At 35.1% G+C, this 21,175-nt stretch overlaps 1 protein-coding gene across 2 annotated transcripts in view; it reads right to left on the reverse strand.

The window, feature by feature from the left end:
- Positions 1–21,175, reverse strand: part of WDR19 (WD repeat domain 19) — a 40,405-nt gene that overhangs the window by 6,627 nt on the left and 12,603 nt on the right. Inside the window, exons 13-30 of one of the 2 annotated variants that reach the window (XM_035325994.1) lie at positions 21,009–21,115; positions 20,530–20,652; positions 18,617–18,766; positions 17,942–18,089; positions 17,146–17,350; positions 16,431–16,590; positions 15,721–15,831; positions 15,306–15,415; positions 14,121–14,178; positions 13,040–13,186; positions 12,850–12,932; positions 11,819–11,902; positions 10,589–10,735; positions 9,666–9,790; positions 8,126–8,238; positions 7,404–7,472; positions 6,697–6,774; positions 1,660–1,756 (exon numbers count right to left, since the gene is read on the reverse strand). In XM_035325994.1, the coding sequence (XP_035181885.1) occupies positions 1,660–1,756; positions 6,697–6,774; positions 7,404–7,472; positions 8,126–8,238; positions 9,666–9,790; positions 10,589–10,735; positions 11,819–11,902; positions 12,850–12,932; positions 13,040–13,186; positions 14,121–14,178; positions 15,306–15,415; positions 15,721–15,831; positions 16,431–16,590; positions 17,146–17,350; positions 17,942–18,089; positions 18,617–18,766; positions 20,530–20,652; positions 21,009–21,115 (2,115 nt within the window). Of the gene's footprint in view, positions 1–1,659; positions 1,757–6,696; positions 6,878–7,317; positions 7,473–8,125; positions 8,239–9,665; positions 9,791–10,588; positions 10,736–11,818; positions 11,903–12,849; positions 12,933–13,039; positions 13,187–14,120; positions 14,179–15,305; positions 15,416–15,720; positions 15,832–16,430; positions 16,591–17,145; positions 17,351–17,941; positions 18,090–18,616; positions 18,767–20,529; positions 20,653–21,008; positions 21,116–21,175 lie in introns of those variants that run through there. The other variant, XM_035325995.1, reaches the window with a different exon arrangement.

Consider the following 21,175-nt stretch of genomic DNA (forward strand, 5'->3'; position numbering starts at 1 on the left):
TCCAATACATTGCTCCCACAATAGAGAAAAGGTTCTATGAGAGTATCAGAGCACTTCGACACGTTACCTTTTTCTGTTCTTCAGTGTCAGATATTTAAAAGTTATTGCTTAAATTTTAATGTAACGAACTTCTACTTTATCATTTGCTTTGACATCTCCTTGCCTCTGCAACCAAACAAGCCCCAAACCTTTCAGAAATGATTTACATTAAGTGTTACTTCACTAGATTATACTGCTTCAGGGTTACTGCCCCGAGTTTTCCAGAAACCACAGGATTCCATTGACTTACCAACACAGCTAAATTAGGTGTTTCAGCAACAGTTTTTCTGTACATCTCTGCAAAGCAATTTGTTTTGTTTTGTTACAGACTACCATTGAATCAAGCTGCTCGATTGGTGTGACAGCTGAGTATCACTCCAGGATTAGTTGCTGGAAAACAGTGTTAATTTTTCATGCTGCGTTACTGACTCTCATTTGCATGGTCAGTCTTAAATTCAGGTCAACATAAAATGGCATACACAAAGGGAAACACCCAACAGTACAGACTTATGTTTAAGTTTTAATGGATTTTTAAGGAAAAGAATAAACTATATTGGTGAAAACTTCAAAATCAAACTCACTGAAATCTCCTGAAGGAAGAGGGAAAAATCTAAACCCGTGCCTCTGCAGAGGACATGGTTACTGCAAGACAGGTGACTTTACAGAGCAAAATGCACTGCTTATTCACACGCTGCTGCAGAACACATCGATACTGGTAGGGCATATGACATACAGCACAGGGTACTGCATTTTAGGTATATGTTTTCAGATTCAAAGCAGCTAGTGAATTGAATAATTAAACCCCTGAGCCTTTACATTTCTTCCTTACATAATTAGCACAAATGAATTATTTACTGCTATGATGAATTGGGGAATCATGCTTTTCAAGGGCATAAGAGATTCCCCCCCAGCTCAGCCCACTGCTAAGGAGCAGTCCATAAATGTTAATTTGCATGGGCATAACTGTCCTGTTCCTGAGGCTGCTACTTTTCCTTTAGAGATATCTTTCTTAACTTACATGAAATGAAAAGTGAGCAGTGTTATGGTAGGGCTGTCGCCATGGCTACGGAGAGACGCAGCTAATGGAGCAGACAGAAATTAGGACTAGAAACAAAATTAGCTTATTTATTTTTTCCGTTTCTAACTTCAGGGGAAAACAAGGCTTAAGTAAACAGGTATCTGATCATCAGAAAACATCTCCTGCGCATATCTCCTACTGAAAAAAAATCAAGAGCTTAAATGTGCAAAGACTAAAAGATCGGTAAACTGATTGCATGTAGTTTAACTGCAGTTCTATCATCTGTGCTATATGATAAGCAGAGCAGCAGCTAGATTCCATTAATGAATTTACTTGAATATAAGGAATGCAGCTATTTTCCATAATTTTCTGTTTTCCAAACATGCAATATACAGTTACGAGTCCCAATCTTTTCACAAAGGCTACTTCAAATTCAAAACTAAACTTAAATATAATTAAAAACTTTGTATTTACAGAACAGATTTGTTCTAAGGCTATACAGGATGTATCATACAGTATAATCCTAGATGAATAATGCTACCTGCAGTATTGCAAGGCTGTAGCATCAGATACATTGTGATATCAGGAAGAGAAAGGCTTACCTGAGCACTGCTCCTCCCTGGCTATTATTATAGCAGTCCTGGCAGCTTCTCGGTATTGCTTCAGTGCCATGTACAAGCGGAATAGGTACTTGGCATCCTTAATTAAATGATACAAAAGCAATTAATACTGACTAAACAGATACTGTTGTGTTCCCCTTCTTGACCTGCCCATCCCACCGCCACGCTTTCCAAAGGATGTGGACAAGCTGCCCTGTTTGTGAAGCGCTGTCCACACCACCATGCTTTAGCCAGGCTACGTTCGTTCCCCCCTGAGCTCTGGCTGCTCGGCCAGGGCCAGATGAACGCCCTCTGAGGGCCCTGGGGATAGCTGCCCGTATGGGTGGAAAGCTAACACCTTCCAACCCGAAGTCATCTACGGCAACAGGAGAGAACCAAAGGACTCCAAAATCTTGCTAGAGATGCTTGAGGTTGTTATTGTGGCTCTAGATGCAGATAGTGCTTAGCATGAATAAGGGTGACTACAGCTGGTCATTAAAGTCTGTATTGCACCAGGACAATAGGGTAGACACCCAAGACAGCTAAAAGAGTTGAAAATTATGGGGACAATCAGCTAACAAAGTGCGTAAAATTTCTGATTTGCTATACTATGTACTGTTGATATAACAGGACTCAAGAATGGCAAATGCAGCAAAGGGTTCACCCAGGAATTGGCAATACAACATCAACACAAGTAGTGAAATATTTTTAAACCAAAACTTTAAGAAACAAGATGGCAGTATTGGTACCCAAAGTTCTAGCACACTCATCAAGAGAACTGGACTTCCCTGAGTTTTTTGAGAAAACCCTCAAAGCCCTTTTGTCATTCCTAAAAATACAGCCAAAGTACAAACTGCAAGATATGGCCTTGCTTATGATGAAAAGGAACAATTATTAAAAAAAATAATAATCTGCCCTAGGGCCACTATTGTATGTTTTTTCAACAACTTCGTACATGACAATCTTTGAAGTAGTCAAGATTAATTTAATCTGCAATACTGTATGTAATGGTACGCTCTCAACTTAAAGGCAGATCAGAAAAAAAAAGACACTGGTAGCTTTATGGGCAGCTTAGCAAAACCAAACCAACCAACCAACAAGCCAAATGCAACTAATTTTGTGATATTATTAATAAAACCAAGCACTTTCAAAGTATATGTTAAAATAATACAAAAAATCTTAAAAAATAATTGTGTTAATCAACATTGTGCTGTTCTCTGGAATACAGTGTAGCTTTTGTATGCAAGTCTCAAACTCATGAAAAAAAAAAAAAAAGAAATTCAAATGAAGAGAAATATGAAAGGTATAAATATGTTTCCTGATAAAGAAGAAAACTGCAAAGGTTAACGTCTTACTTGGGAGGCAGGGAAAACAAAAACAAACAAAGAAAAGAAAAATCACTGAAATAAAATGAAATAAAAGCAAGAGAGAAAGACTTCTATACAGAAAGAAAATGGGCAAATCAAATTCTTTTTAACTCTCAATATGAGGCAAAATGTTAAGTGACTCAAAGTAAACTAACGATGGAATGGAATTTTAAGTAACACTCAATCCAAAGTTAGAACATTATAAGTACCTTAATTTAACAATTTTGAAACAGTTATTTGGACAATAAAGTAAACATGTCTATTAGTGAATATTATTTATCCTGAGTTCCCTGAGTTGAGCCAAAAGAAAAATATTATGAGTGGTAGGTCAGGATGTAATTTTTCCCAGCTCCTGGCACCTCTTAATTCAGACACAGACAGCTGCTACACCATGGGTAGCAGAAAGCTGCATTTCCCCATCCAGGCTGCACCTCTCCCTGTTCTCCTGCCCAGGAAGAAGGATCCTGTCCCAGGGAAGACCAGCCACCCAATATGGTATTTGCCATGCCCATAGTTGTGTTTTCATTAAGTAAAATATTTAAATAACTCACACAGCAGATGTATGTAGAAGAAAATAGAAAAGTAGAAGGCATTTAAGAAGTGAGTCTTCTGTTCTATTTTCATACCATAACCTTAAAGTTAGCCATTTTAGAAGCAATAAATAGAGGAAGGAATAATCACTTGTCAACACATTTCCTAAAATCTTCAGAAAAAATAATTATTGCAATCTAACTGATCTTAAGTTTAGGTAGCCATAACTTTTTATTTAGTTTTGCTTTTTAAACCACTTGTACTTAGAAAATATGCACATGTAAAACAGCAGAAGCTTGCTAGTTAACGTTTCCTGAAAAAGACAACAGGACACCCATGAAAAATTAAGAATCTCTGCAAGTTAATAAATACAATAGGCAACATAATAACACATTAAAAGAAAGGCTTTATTTTTAGACAATAGCGTAGCAAAATTATGCGAAGTATAATAATTTTGCTAATATGGTACTTCATTAAAATCCCATAAGGTTGTTGGGTGAGAAAAACAACCAGGCTGCTCTGAGCAAATACCTGGTTTGAAGATGAATGCCAAAAGGATTAGCAAGTTTCTGCTGCGTGGCGGTTTTATATTCACTTTCACTTTCAGCTTTACAAGAATACTACCACATAAAAGCTGCTATTCTAAAACCAACCCCATGTGCTCGGTATGGCGCCATAGCATAATAAGGATAAGGGTTAATTGCTTTCTAAGTCAATTTTTTAAACAAATAGGTATGATTTGATAAAGTAAAATTATGTTACTCACTGAGAGAGACTATGGCAGATTGGATTATAGCATTCAGAAGAACAAGAAAGAGCTTTTAAACACAGAAGATAAAGCTCTACACTGAATTTCAAAACAATGTTAAATATGGCAATTATGGCATTCACACAACTGCTGGATGTCTTCTAAAATCTTTAAAACGTCTTCACTATGGAGATTATGCTGTAGCTCGCTTCCCTTATCCAATTCTAGGCACTACGTGTTTCAACCAGATGGCTAGGCTGCTGCTCACAGAAAAAATCAGGATGCTACAGCTACTATCCACCCTACTTTCAGCATAAATATGAAATTACTTCTGCTTACACTGATGCTGCTCAGATTTTTCACACTGTGCCTCTAACAGATTCATTCTCTTCTGGTCTCTTGCAGTTGGATTCTGTTTGCTTCATTACGTTTTGCTTCTCTCATTATTACATTATTGTTCAAATTTCAAATTATAGATAAATAATAAGGGGAAATAAAAAGAGATCCTATAGACATAGGGTTGCTTTTTCAATTTTGATTTTGTAAAAGCAAGGTTGACTCGGCCATCAACTGTCTATTTGTGTCTAAATATTTAACATATCAAATCCTCAGTCTCTTGACACTATATGGAGAGAAGAGAGACAGAATTTTTAATCTCACTGAAGAATCAAAAACCACATCTGTAACATCAGGGGTGAAATAGCCTTACTGCCAAGACCACGTCATCTCCATTGTTACCAAACCTTACCCCCTCAGTAAGGCAGAATTTACTCTCTTCTATAAACATAACTTTGTGTCTGACCATATTTACTGTGAGTTTGAGCTCAAGAGCTTAAGTTCCTTGACTGAGGAATAAATTGCAGACTGCAGTGCCTGCACCTGAGGTCTGGCTTTCATAGCAGAAAACCTTGGGTGCAGTGCCATTTGGCTCACTGATTATACACCAGCAGTCACCCTGCGGAAGAGCTGTTTGTCATTGTAACCTCAATGCTGACGTTCTGATGCCTAACATTGTATTTACAGTGGACATTTTTAATCTTCCCTGAAAAAAATCACAAACTCAGTATGATCAAAATTTACTTCTTGTATTTCAAGCATAAATCTAACATAGGTTCTGCTTACACTGTGAATTATCCTTTTCTACGGTTACCAAACCAATGATATTGGCTACTAATACACAAAAATCTGTCAGCAAATGTCTTCCAACTCCCACAGGCCTCTATACATAAGAGATGAAATAGTCTACCAAAAGCCTTTTATTACACCCACTGAATGCTTTGCAACTAACAAAGGAGCAGGAAACCTGGAAGCAAGAGCAATGGTCATTTTTATCAAAACTTTAAAAGAAGCCTCACAGCTGCCTTTTAGCACACAGAGCACCTCCTAAATAGTATACAAGAAACAAAAAAAAAGGTTCTAAGGATCCAAGGAAGATTTCCTATGAATGACAACATAAAAATCATCATCCACAGTATTTCATTTTCCTATTGTTAATCAAACTTCCATGCTAGTAAGGTCTGACACCAAAAACCTTCAAATGTACTTCCTGTTATTTCATTTTATTTTTTACCAGAAATATGTAATCTCCAACACAGAGCAGAAACTGTGTTTTAGCTTATGGAACTGCAGCCTGTTTGCAGATAAAACTAACTTGATGAATAATCAATCTGAACTTTAAACTAAGTACCCCTACATAATAAGAAATCCAAAGAGATTTTTTTCAAAACAGGGTTTCATTGTCCTGTTGGCATTCACACGAAGCAGGCACATTTTCAGGTGATCTCAGTGGCAAAGCTTCCCTTTGATTCACATTTTAAAACTTAACTGCTTTGGATTAAGCTCTTTCTGAGAACACAATCATTAATCACTTAAGAAACAACAGAGAGCTGAATAATTCTGAAAATCTGGCCACAACTTTTGTCCTAAGTTGATGTGTAAATGGTTTTTGTCCTTCATTCACTAATTACTACCTTACTTTCTTCTTCTGCAACAACAGTAAGACCGGTTCCCCATTCTGCTAGAAGATGTCAGTGCTTGCCTTGACAAGCAGTCAGCTTGCCTTGCTGACTGACCATCTGGGAAAGCCAGTTGGCTTGCTGCTATGACCAAACAGCCAAGTTCTGTCTCTTTTCCTCAGTGTGAGCATTAATTTGGATCTACTCTGCTAAGCTTACAGAAAGATGATTGTACCTAAGATAGTTATTTGCTTTCTTATCTTTCTGAAACTGGTGTTACTGGGTGAAATGGCTCAAAGAGTGATCATATATGCATTACTCCTCAGTAAGAGCAAGCTAAAAAGCAATCCGTAGCTACCACAAAATTTAGGACAAAATAAACTCAAAAGACCTTGCAGTATAGCAACAGGATGCAACAGCAGTGATAGAAAACCAATACCTTAGGCATGCCATCACTCTCTCCCATAAGATAATCTATCAGCTGATTTGTTAGGGTTTCATCTTTTGCCTGTCCCACCTATTAAATAAAGACAGAAGAAATTATCATTACATGAAAGAGAAAGGAAAAAAAAAACTTATACACAAGGAGACTTTTCATTAAAAACTGAAACTAGATATATTTAAAATACATTTATTTTAGTTCTGTGTGCTTAAACCAGATGGTTACTTGGTTCACCAGCTCTGACATGCAGTAGGTTCATATTTATTTTCTACTGCGTTATGTCAGGGGATTATAACCAACAGGTCCCTTCCAACCCCACCAATTCTGTGATTCTGTGAGAGAGAGAGAATGGAGGCATATTGACCTCTCTTACCACAGTGCACAGACTGGAAAAATCAGCAAGACTGAGAAGTCATATACGGATATTGTTAAAAAAAGAAAGTTCTACACTCAGGTATCTCTGACTCAAAACCATAAAAATACGAATATATTAATAAACTCTCCTAGGAACACTGAAAACACTTTTTGCACTTGTGTCAGAACTAATTTACTCAATGTAAATATCACCTTTATTGATAAAGTTTTCCTTCTATTTGCAATCTGTCCAAACACACTAATTGACACTAAGAAAATGCAACAATACTGAAAATAAACCTCTTGAAAAGATGAGATTTTGTTGTTGTTGTTGTAACAAAGTTGCTTACTGTTTCAATTGCCATTTCTATAGACAAGTTATCTTCTGTGCTTGGACTTTTTAAAAAGTGCTTTAATGCCTAGAACAAAATAGAAAAAAAGAGTTAAAACTGAGATACACGAAGTTAACATTTTCCTCACTTTTATTAAGTTGCTTCTTCCTGTCTTTTGACAGAAAAGTGGCACACTGGATGCTTATCTTGATTGTATTTTATAGCCATCAGGATAACCACATATGCTATACAGGTAGCAGCAGCCCTTACTCCTGCAAGACAGAGTACTTACACTTAGTAAGCATCATCTGACAGACCTGTGTGTCAGGAGTGTCAACTGAAATACTTCCTTCTTTTAAAATAATGGTTTAAGTTTGGATATGCAATGCTATATAATAACCTATTTTATCTTCACTGGTTAAGCAAATAAACTCTAAGTAAATTCTACTTATCCGTTCATGTCATTTAGAGATTCACAGAGAATAGTGTGTTGATGATTCACCTGGAGACTCTACTGTTTAAAAAATTATGTGCATGACAGTGTATAATTCATAGAATCCAATAATAAATACAGGGAGCTTACTCTAGTATAAAAAGGTGTAAAAAAAACAAACCTAAGTATGCGTATCAGTTAAGGCAGATAAAAAGCCTACCATGAACGTCTCTAATCTGGAAGTACTGTACTTTGGACAGTTTCTATGACCCTTTGACTCTCATTGGTTTATCTTTTAAGTACTGACCCGTGCATATTGGCCACACAGCAAGAAAAATTTTCCTGCTTGAAAATGTTTCTTTTCTCCTTCAAAATACAGTGCAATGCTCTGATAATCTTCATTGCTAGTACTCTCAGAACCTGCAACACAAAGAAAGCAAGGATAGCAGAGTATTTTTATTAAGTATGACAAAAGCCTACCAAAGAATTAAATTCCTATTTTACAAAGAAAAACAAAGCCAACTAGACTCAAATAGTCTTTCACATCTGTTTTTCTACTTAATCAAAGACTAAACGTCAGACATTGGGAGCTAATAATGCAGCGTCATAATTGTTTCCATAGGTTTTACACTGTAATGGGATTTCTGTTTTTTATTTAACAGACATAATAAAATGGCATAACTATGACCCAGGAATGATTTTTTTTCATTATGTTTTGGCAACAATAAAGCAGAACAAGTAATTATGAGATTATCACTGGGATTATTTTCACAGTTTAAGAATATGAAAGTATATCTGTATTGCACAATAAAAGATGATCAGGAGCAATCTAACCGTGTAGTAGCAGGGAATACTACCAAAGTATTCTAACCAAGAAAAGGTTAGAAGGAAACTTCTAACCAAGTTTCCATTTTACTGTACACATCTAAAACAAAGACAGCCACTTCTTCAGTGTAAGTTTTAAAGAGTTTTTCCATGCATTTAAATTACAATTTGAGACACCCTATTCTGGATAGGAGGGAAGGAAGAAAGCATAAGGAATAATAGGACAATACTGCCCACCTTGAAAAGCAGCTGTAATAGTACATCACTAAGCTAACTATTGTCAATCTTTTATAGTTACCATAGCAAGAATAGATTTTTAAAGGAAGAGATTAATCAATAACATGAGATAATTTGGTAGAAACTTATGTACTTATGTGAAACTGTGTCCACAAAGAAGGCTGCCTGACAGGGGAGAAAAATAGAAAATGTGTTGCAAATCAACAAGCTGGCCACTAACTGACTTGATAACCTGAGGTAAATGTGAGATTCTCAGCAAGGTCTCCTTTTGCCTCCCACTGAGACAACAGGAGGCCATGAAGGGCCTTAAGGGAAAAAAATAATAAAAAGACAAGTAACATAAACATGTTAAAAAAAAAAAAAAAAGCTGGAACCATTACAAAAGGAAAAGAGGGAATAAAAATCGATTTTACTAGTAAAAATCTAAGTTTCAGAAAAGTAGTACTAAATATATCAAGGTCAAAGAAAAGGATTCCACGACTGACATAGGAAAACAGACTAGACAAATGCTTTACCTCTGTAGATTAACAGAAAAAGCTCTAACACAGTCAAGAATTTAAGAACAATGTATGCTGAGGATCGTGGGGGACACCTGAGCTGAAAATGAACCCTATCTTATAGGCCTGAATTAGACACAGGGTGACAAATCTGACCATGGTGACTGAAATAGACCAGAAATGGAAACCAAATTTCACAGCCCTTGTCTTATCATTTCAAATTGGTCTAAAGCAAGTAAAAGAATAGCACAACACATTATAAGCAAACTATTAAACTGGAATACTCACTGATGATATCAGCATAAATCTCCATCTTGTTGTGTTGTTGAGCTAATGTGAAAGCCTCATTATTGCACTTGGACATGACCAGGAATTGGATGGCAGAGCCATAGTCACCAAGCTTCAGGAAGAATCTAGTCAAAACGAACAAACTAATACTTTAGTTAAGTAACAGAACGAATAATACTCCACATTTTAAGAAGCATACTGTATTTTGTGTCATGCAAGTAGGATACATTTCTAGTTTATTTTATATCTCAATTATTTTAAATAGGTTACTAAAACTAACTTAGTATAAGTAATATAGCATGGCAACTTTTATTATTGTCTAACTCACTACTTCAGGATAATTGTTAAAAGTTAAAGATAAATAAATAAAACAGTGCCCACTTATTTGTCCAAATTTTAGAGAACTCAAATCACTGAACTGAAATATATAGTCGCTGACCAAGCACTAATAACCAGTTTGACACATTAGCATGCCTCACCAACTTCCAATAAGCACGGCCTCTCTCACCCTTTCTAAACTCTGACTGCCCATCCCATAAACTGAAACTTCAATAAAACAGGAACACTAAGAATGTAACTCCTGAGAGAAATTAATATGAATACTGTGTATAACAATTGATGTTACTATGTTCTCCATAGTTGTATCTAGAAAATTAGTAACTTTGAAAATACAACTGCGGTTTAAGAGTGATACATGATTTAAACAGAAGAGAAATCAAACATAAGATTGAGAGGTGTTATGGGATGCATAAAGACTGCTGTTGTTGAAATATTATATACTCTACAAGCTTACAAGATTTATTTTTATTTAAATTCAATTTACTAAGCACAGTTTTAGTCTTAGACAGCAACATGGAAGAAAGAAACATAGTTAATAGCTCTCAAAGGTGACTAATTTTTTAATCTATGACATGTATTATTACCTGGCCACCATCTTTGCTCCATCAAGAGACTGTGTTTCTCTCACAATATTAACAGCCTTTTCAGGGTTATTAAGATGATCCAAATACAGTCGGATTACGCTGTCCCACTGTTTTGCATTTTCATAAGCCATCACAGCTTCCTTGTAACTGTAAAGGCAATGTTTTCAGTTTTTCTAACTTTTAAGTAACTCTTTACAGTATGGTATGAAAGAAACAAAAAGTATGTTACTTCTAAGAGGTTATTCTATGTCACCTTCTTTTCAGTTTGCATTTAATAGCCTTGTTCTGTATTTACCATGATTCTTTTTCTCTCTCTTTATTTTCTTCTCTCTCTCTCACTGTATTTTCTCTTGGGGGATGGCTGGTTGAGACAACAGAAAAATTTCAACCACACCAGTATTTTTGACCTACTCTATCAGCATCCCATTGGGTATATCTTAGAAGTAGTTAATCTGTTCCATCAGTGAACATCATCTGGTCCATCGATTCTGTATTATATCACTTGGGAATGAGAGAACAATAAAATCCAAACAGATGATATCCAGTTGTAGAATTTCAAAAATTATACTTTATATTCTGCTCTGTAAACAAGTTCAAGAAATTCCTCATTCCCACAGTATTCAACTGACACAAATAGTATTTTCTAGTCTTATTGATCCAATCATTTAGCTTTGGTGGTCTCACATTATAAACTGTCGTTATTCTGAAGCACATTTACTTAAAAGCAATGACAAGCAGAAAACCGCTTTTTTGTGATTAAATATAACCTATTTTGGACTTTATCATTCAGCCAATAGTTTCACTTTATTCAGTATTTTGCAAGAGCAGTTAAGATGTAACAGTAATTTGTTTTCATTCACACTTTCAATGACCTTCAAAATCACAGCTTTAAGAAAGGTGCTGTTAGAAATAAATTTAACAATACTCTACTAACTGAAATGCTGCATTGGGTGCAGTGCCTTAAAACCTTTAATAATTTTTGTTAAACAGACAGTAATGCTTGGATGGGAAAAACAAAACAAAACAAAAAACAATTAAAACATCTTTGATACTAGCGGTAGGTCCTCAGAATATGTTAAAATCTTTATGTAGTTCTTAAACTTACAAATTTCAGAATCCCTTTTCACAAGGATGTTTTATGCAAAATTTGAAGTCTTTTATAGAAAGAGCAATGTATTCCATAAATAATAATAATACATTTTATAAATGCAGATAAGCATGCAAACACACCTGCCATCTGCTTCTTTGGCCTTTGCATATTGTAGATGAATCTTTGGAGATGAAACATGACAAAGAAGCTCACCAACCTTTGCCCTAGACAGACAAGATAGTAGCCATTTAAGAATTATTTCTGATTTCAAATTCTCTCTGGTAAAACAGGCATGAAAAAGAGTTAAGAAAAAGCAGTAATTGAACATAACATATAAGCTTTGAAGGCACTTTAATATTTTCAAAAGGCTGCACTTGATGGAAATGGAAATTATAGACTGCTTCATAGGCATACAGGCCTTTTAGTAGCACAGTACCTTCTTTGTTTGAGATGTATGAGCATAAGAAGTGCTAGACTGACCATTTTTGTCTCTATTATTCTCCAACTCATCTACAGAAGCAGCACAGTATTAAAACTGTACCTACAGTATTTCTGATCTCTACTATAATCTGCTCTTGATATTAAAAATGCATAAAACATAATTAGGTTAAAACTAAGGCTTTAAGTCTCTCCATAAATTGTACTTATCCACTGTAAGTTTGACAATAACCAAATTCACTTAAGATGTAAATATTATTGAACTGCACTGCTTTTTGGCAGCTCATGATATTGACTCCATTTGAACCACAAACTCAGAACGGTTTCCAACCCTCTGGATATTCAGTCTCAGCTATGTATTTTACAACCAAAGAAATTTAATGAACTAAACAGTAACTACAAGAATAAAATGATTAAATGCAGAGTGCACATGCATGCATGCACACACACACACAAAGGACTCAGAACCACATGTAACTAATTTAAACATAACATAAAACAAGAAGAAACAGGAAGACTATCCTCCATTTCCATTAAGACAGTATTTAAACCAACATAAGCTTTTGCGAGGATCTGGTGAACACTGCTCTTGTTCAGACTTGGTGGAGGGAACCATAGAAATCAATGAAACATAAAACATTTTGCAGTATTAATAGATTTGTTCTTTCCTAAAGAGCACACAGCACTTGCTCTGTCTCAAGAAACGTAACACTTCCCTGAAACCTGTACGTACCAGTTTTTACACCGGATGTATACTGATGCTGCCTTGTCATAATATTGTCCCTTTTCATACAGCTGAGCAGCTTCTGAAAATTGCTGTAATATTGAAAATCATTATAACATCATTTGTAAATTCTGATTATAAATAAACATCTTAATGTATTCACAAATTTAACCTTAGCTTTATTAACTCATCTGCATACCTTCATACTCTCCAGAATAGTTCCACAGTCTCTTTTTAGTAACCTACTGGGATGCTTAATGGCCTGGTTTACTCCTCGACGGATATCTCCCATTCGAATGGACATCTGAGCTATGCCAGCGAGGCAAGCTTCATCATGTTCCTGGTACTAGCAATCAAATAAAAAGCAGTAACTATATGTTACATCAGAAATCTCAGCTCATAAAAGCCGTAGCAACAAAGCACCTAATCAAATTAACAAAACATTACAGGGCCTCAGTTAAATCAATTTTTGTCTAGAAATTCTTGCTTAGCTTCTACTATTATTTACTTGTTAAGAAGAACTCTGCTTAGTTTTTTTCTTAAACTTTGGTCTTAAATTTTTACATTTTACTTACAAGATCTGTCCAGGCCAAGCATACAGAGAATGTTTATACAGTTTGCTCAGTACTACTCCCCTCTTTCCTCCAAAACCAACAGTAAAAACAGGAAAAAAAAAGGGAATATTACACTTGCAGTCTCTCTTCTTTTTTTTTTTTTTTAAAAAAAAGGTGTCAATCCCACTGATATTTTATAAAGCCAAATGGCTTGAATTCAGAAAACAATTGCTATTTTCCCTATTATATATCCCTATTATCATTTGAGCTGTTTCATAACAGACAATTTGCAAGTATCAGGGAAAATAATGCCAGAATAAGGGAGAATCTATTGAACATGATGTTTATTTTCTAACGCAATCCTTGTCGATCTTTATGCAGATAACAACTCAGTAAAGAAGAACAGAAGGAATAATTAGGACTTTTGTTTTAACAATGAAAATCCTGGCAATATTACCCATGGCATTTGCATGTTTATTACGAAACTGCTCAAATGATAAAAATGTAAGTCTAGTTGTGCCATGTTAATACAATGGCAGTACTGCCTTTAAAGTAGAGAAAGCATCGTTCTGTGTATTAAAAATAACAGAAGTGCAAAGACTACTATCCCAAAAGTGGTAGTTGTACGGATTTAGAGCTGAATACAAAAACCTAGTAAATCTGAAACATGACAACTAAATGTGCAGTATGATAGTACACATGCTATCATTACTAAAAAGGAATTACCTTATTGTCTCCAGTGATTCCCTTCTCATAATGTGCCAAAGCATTAATATAATCACCCCTAAAAGAAAATTGGAAGTTACATGGAACAACAGTTTTAACAGGAAGTGATAATGACCTTCCCCACTATAACAAATCTTTGAGACAGGTTATGCATCAATCTGTCTTGCTTTAGACATAAAGACTGCATACCAGAATGCAAGGTATACAAAAGATGGAAGTCACACAGTATGTGATTGTACTTCCCTCACACTTTATTGAGCATTTACTCAAAAGTGCCATCCATTTCTCCATTCCTTTACACTGAGACCAATAAAATTCCCGGAAGGACAGGCCAAGAGTACCCAAGTGTGCAATATACCTCAATAATTTAATCTCTACTTCCACACATTTTGCTGGAAAATAAACCAATCTTCTAAAAGTATTTAGTATTTTTTTATCATAAAAATTAAAGCTTTTTTTTTTCTTAAGTATATTCAGTTTTCTTAAGTACAACACAAGTTACAGATAGTCACATAGCTTCAGCTGCACATTGCCTCCTTTCTGTGACCTGCAAGTGTCCTCCCACAGTTCTAGGGCCATTATGGAGATGGGAAAGAGTTTTTCCCGGAACTCTACTAATATATAGAAATTTTCCCCTTGGTTTTGATGTTAAACAGACTGTGTTTAATCTGTAAAGAATTAGCTATAAAATAAACTTTAATATCTGGCAAATGGGTGATAGATTCTCTCTTGCAGAGAATGTCAGGCTTGAAATTTGACACTCCTCTATCTAAAATGTGTGAGAATATGAAGGTTCTTGGGTGTTGAATGAAAGACAGGCTGAAGTTTTAAATGCAAGGCTTTCATCCAATATAAGAAGTGTTAAATGCTGTGAATTTTCTCTATTTTCCAAACACTGATCTGCGACAAAGTACTATTTAGTAGATTATATTATATACTGGAACTACCAATTGAAAAGAACACAGATATACTGTAATTAATCAAAAGTAACTATTATTTTCTAACCTCTGTCTCTAGTGTGAAGTATTCACACAAAACTAGTTTTCCTGGCACTATAGCTGCAAAAACTGACAGGCTCCCTTTTCAGCAATAATGTAAGCTAAAGTATCTAAATTCCACTGATTTTCTAATTAGCATGAGCACTGGTTTAATATTTTTATACAGCAACATTTTAGGAGAACTTACGTGAATTCAAGCTGCATTGCATACTCCTTTGATATGAATGGGATTTGGTTTGGGGCCAACCGTTTAGCCAGCTGAAGTGCGCTGTCCCAGTGTTGCAAGTCTTTTCGCATCTGTTATAAAGAGTAACATTTTCTGATGCAGATATCAAATTCTGAATTGTAATATGAAATCTATACTTGTACAATTATAATACTATAATATCTGTAATACTTATAATATTATATAAATGCAATTATAGAGCTGGTATTCTAGAAGGAAGCAGACAATTTGAGAAAGCTACATACATCCTAAAAGAATGTCGGGTGGTCACACAATAGCAAGAACAAAACTATAAAAGGGCAAAATTATCAGAAGGTAAAATATTCCAACATTAAAGTGAAGACTGCAGAAAAAAAAAATCACACATCTTGAATACCTCAAGTGCAGCAATGGGACGGGAGGATGCGAGATATAAATCCTGAGCCAGATTAAAATCACCAGTAAACATGGCAAGGTGTCCTGCTAAAAGGTTATGGTCTTCTATTCCCTGTAAAAAGACACAATAGGTGCAACAGTATGCCACAAGACAAGAAAAAAAAAGTCATAAACAACATATTTTATTATACATAGTAAGACAATACATCTGGACATTTGACAATTACACATATCAGATTCTACAAACCAGAAAAAGCCCTCACTTTCTTTTTGTAGCTCAAAGTCAGTATTGCAATCACTGTTTAAAATCAGCATTTGCAGAACCATGTTCTTAAGGTACAATTTCACGTACACTTTTAGAAGTCTAACTTCAATCTGCCTAAAAAAAAATATTAGTGGCCTTAAACATTTTCTCACAAATAACAAAGGGAAAGAGTCTCTCTGACACATGAACATATCCTGCTGCTCCCAAGCAAATGTGGGAAACGATGTTGTGCATCCCAGTAGAATGCTGCAACCACTTGAAGAGCAAACTGTCAAGAGTTCTGCAGTTTGAATGTTTTTTCTCCTCTCTGATTACTAACTCCCTTGAAAATAATTCACCTTTTATTTAAAAAGAAACAAAATTTCCACAAAAAGAGTAAGAATTCATCAATTCTTAAAAAGAATTAACGCATAATGTTTCCCATTAAAAGGGACTTTACATTTTACCTTTATTTGTTCTAGTGACATCACCATCCCAGCATTACCAAATGTCCGATAAACACGTATTGCAAAATCCACCTCCATATGATATAAGCAGGCTTTGGCCAGTTCATTCCAACCAGACGGGTCATTCAGAAGCCTGCATATCTCCCATGCTTCAGAAAACCTATAGAAGACAAAAGTAATTTAAAACTAATATTATTGTATCTAAAATTCCTTCTCAACACATGCTGTTCCTAATACTAGAGCAGGGAAAACCCCAAAAGTCTCTACTTCTAAGCCATGGAGAGACAATTACCAGAAAGAAAGGAGAAATACAAATATATAACTTACAACACTGTTTACTCCTATTTCTACCACACTTTTTCAGGAAATCACCTGCTTTTCCTATTCCAGCATTTTTTCCATTATACTGATTTTTCTTTGTTTCATTACATTGTAAGGCGAGTGGGCAAGAATCACTTTTAGCTGGTTTTGGAAGAGCCACTGTCATAGAATCACAGAACAGTTTTGAAAAAATTACTTTTACTTGACAGTGGAAAAACAAATACAGCAGCAGTGTGTCACTTACTTGGGTCTGCATAGACAGCTACATGGCCTGAGGGATCAATATCATTTATCGATACTCAGTATGACATTTTTAGATCACTAGGATACACTGTATAGAGCTATAAGCACAGAAGAAAACATTTTACACAATATAATTAAAACACAGATGTACCTTTTCAACATTAACGTTTGAGTAAGCATTTCTGCCAGCTCATTAGGTCCAAAGTCTTTCAAATTTCCAAGGAAACTGTGAGTGCTGAGATAGATATTGTTTGTTTTCCCACTCTGAGTCTGACAAGTTAGTTCTCCATTATACAACAGCAAAGGTTTATGGGAAAAGGGGACATCGGTGCCACCTGCCAATATAATCTTGGACCCTAGATTTCAGGATCAGGAAGAAAAGAAGGTATCATTTAAAAAAATCCCTACTTGGTAAAAAACACGGTAAGCAGTCAGCGTAGATCTGCTGGGTATTTTCTCAAGGTCTCTAATTCTCATAGTCACGATCTACTGCACAAGTGTATGCTTTTTAGCATAGTAAAATACTAATACTAATTTAAATCTTCTAAATTATTACAGTAATTTTCCAAATGTTTGTAGATAAATTTACTGGTGTTTGTCAAAAAAAACGAAATTGCTATGATTACAGTTTTGGTGAACAGTAAGTGAATACGACTTTTGTCATCTCGATCCAAAGAGTTTCTCATGAATATTTCAAAATTTAGTTAAAGCACAACATGTAAATTTCAGACAAAAGATTACAGTAGTAAAAAGCCTGAAGGGTTAAGACCAACTTTACAGAGAAACCTACTCAGCAACTAGTTTTCTGTTAAGCAATTACATTTCAAAACTTGTGTACTACTGTCCATTTTCATATGCAGTTATGAAAATATTTAACAGAAAAAATAGAACTTGCTTTGCTTTATTAACTGAAATAGGTAATAAGATTTTAAAAGCATTTACAGTACCTTGAATGGCATCTTTATGAAAGACATAAGTATATGCTTTGTCATCATCATAAGCAACAAAAACACCTTTATCCATTGGCCAGTTTTCCCACAGGATTCCTTTAATAGTTGGTGAGAAATTTGGAATCTCATATAATCTATCACTTACCTACAAACAATGCAGAAGTCAAATTACCAGGAAGCAAGACTAATGACACAAGGTAAATTTTCATCATGATAATCATTAAAAATAGTGACATAAAAGTGCAGAAATGTGCAATTCATGTTACAAAGAAGCTTTCTTATGAGCAGCAACTCTGAATATCAGACAACAATTGTTTAATTCATAAAAGAAGTAAATGGAGAAAATACATGTTATAAGCATGCTATTTACTTTCCTTAGAAGAAGGGTATTGAGACAGGCAGTGAAACTGAAAGGTAGTACTTGTTACCTGGCTAAATTATCTGTATTTGAATACACAAATGCATTCATTTCTGACAACTACTGACAAGGAAATTAGTATAATTACATTGTCCTGATCTACTGTGACATTTTTATTTCCTTACATTACCTTTCTGGCAATTTCTTCTTCCAGCATACACGCTGGAGTGACTTAAGTTTTTTCATTCTCTACTACACACACTGTAAGAGCTTACTTGTAAATATAATGGCATGGGTATCCCACACTAACTTACTGGGCAGTAGACAAAGGCATCACTTTTTTCATCTATGAAAGCCAGTCTGGTTCCATTGGGATCGGGAAAAATTTTTCTCACACTGACAGGATGACGATATTCATTCACATATTGCCAGTCTTCAATGTAGAAATAACGAATAACTCCAGTCTAACAAGAAATAACAGAAAATGCTAATAATGACAGCAATAAATGGCAAGTAGATATTAATTTGATTTGTTTTTTCCTTCCTAGAATTCCAAGCATGAAGAGTTTTTAAAGAAAAGCATTTCCAGCTTTTTTTTTTTTTGGCTTCTTTCCTCCTTCACTGATGTTACTGGGCAGGATAGGAAAACTTGAGGCTTTTTAGGGGGTGGGTCAAAAAAAATGGAGGTTTGAAGATTTTTGTTTAATTTTTATTATTATTATTTTAATGAAAACCTCATTTCCTCCCTTCTCTAATAAAAAGATACAAGTATCCATTACTGTAGTAGAAGGACAGAACTTATTTCTTCTCTGATTAGTACTGGTTGTGAATTCCACTACATGTGATTGCAAAAACAAACAAACAAACAAAAAAACACAACAGAAATAAACTAAGAATCCAGAGATCTAAATTCATCCACATCAACTTTAGACATCCTAACATAAGAGCACAATTAACCAACATAATAAGATCTTCAGCCAAGAATTGAATTACCTACTACTGAAAGTGCTTCTTTCTCTGCACATTTACAGTAGAAAATGGAAACTAACCTATTTATTTGGTTCTATTTTGGTTCCTATTACTTGACTTCTCTTCAAGCAAAACATAACCACGAGAGAGTTTTAGAGAAGGGGGTAGAAAATGAGTGCTCCTGTTCTCACTCTGCTTTATGGAGACCAACTGTATTTACTGCACAGTTCTCAAACCAGGGGAAATTTCTGCCTCTTTCCTGAAAGAAGTTGAACCTTTAAGCAATGCTGAAAAATTTGTCTCCCAGGAAGAACTACAAATTCTTAAGTACAGGTGTACCTAATCCAGGGGAAAAAACAATCAAACTTACTGCTGAAAAATAGTGTTAATCAACTAGTATTGCACAAAGAACAACAGTAGTAAAAGAAGGCTTTTAAAGTCAATTGTAAAACTTGCACAAACCAAATTGATTGGCTTTGAATTTGGCATTTTAAATTCATCAATACCAGTTTTTCCTAAATAAAAAAGCAGCTGAGGAGACAGGAGAGCACTTGACTACCATAAAACCATTCAAGTTATTAAACCAGTGGTAACACCAGAGACAGCAATTCTGTCTTTCCTCTGGAAGGTCATCACCCTGTCTTATAAAGAGCACAGAACCACAACGTCAAATGTACCTTGTAATCCCAGTGGCAGAAAATACTAAACCCAAAAAAACTACCCCCCCAAATCTCCCCCAAAAAACATAACAATGTTCACATCATTTTTCAGTGCCCTTTTAGTTTCTATCCTGGTTGAAACACACCTAAAAAATTATCTTCTGACAGAAGCTTCAATAGTAAATCAAGACCTCCACTTACGTACCATACCTGCTTACCTCATTAACTTTTTGTCCACGTCTATCACATCACCACCTAAATCAACACATTTTCAAGTGCTACCTTTTTGCTCGTATCTGCAAGACACACTGATTCCCAAACCTCTCACTACTGCAATAGCATTAAATTCTGCGATTAAAAAGCAGCCCTTTGTGCCAAACACTAGTAAAAGCAAAACTTAACTCTCCAGCCAAAGCATCTCATATAAATGCAATGTAAAGGAAGTTGGATGCAATTTTGACTGCTTTTGCATAGAAGATAATCCAGATTAAATTTTTCAGAAGCATAATTTCTTGCTAAAAATATGAGTAATAATCCAAATCATTTGGTAGAAACATATTCTGTTTAAAAATACACTTAAAAACAGAAATAATACTCACATCTGTGCTGTATATGAGGAAGTCACCAGTTAAAGCATGGCACAAAATTCGGCATTTATCATCATCTGCTGGGAAGAGTCGAGTTTCCCGTTCTTCCTGAGCATCCAAACCTTCACTTTCTATCTAAATATAAAGAATAAAATGAACTTCAAAACTCCACCGTTAACAACAATGTATCAAAGTTTGGCCTGTATCAAACTGTGATGATGTCAAATGACATGAAAACAACTTTTCCTGTCCACAGGAATTAATTCAAAAGAAAACATTTTCTCTCATTTGTTCTAGAGTAGTTTATATTTCTGAAGTCTCTAGAAACTTGGTTTTATACATTAATTAGCCAGGAAAAAATAAATCTGAAGAGTTTTTATTTTTATCTCCATTAAGGGAAGATCACTCCATTTTCTCTCAAGTTTAAAATTTAACTTGTTCACCTTAAATCTACTCCTTACTTCAACACTCCAAATTGCTAAAGCTCTTACCATATGCAATTGGACTTTACCCTCAAAGAGAGCAGCGGCATAATCAGAATTAAGATGCATGTTTGCTACCGTACCCAGGTACTCCACATCTTTAAGCTTTTTTACATCTACAGAATTCAAACGGAAAAGAAACAGATATAAGAATGTTGATTTTGTACAGGTCTTCA

This window comes from Oxyura jamaicensis, chromosome 4 (genome assembly GCF_011077185.1).
Source record: "Oxyura jamaicensis isolate SHBP4307 breed ruddy duck chromosome 4, BPBGC_Ojam_1.0, whole genome shotgun sequence".
Taxonomy (NCBI): domain Eukaryota; kingdom Metazoa; phylum Chordata; class Aves; order Anseriformes; family Anatidae; genus Oxyura; species Oxyura jamaicensis.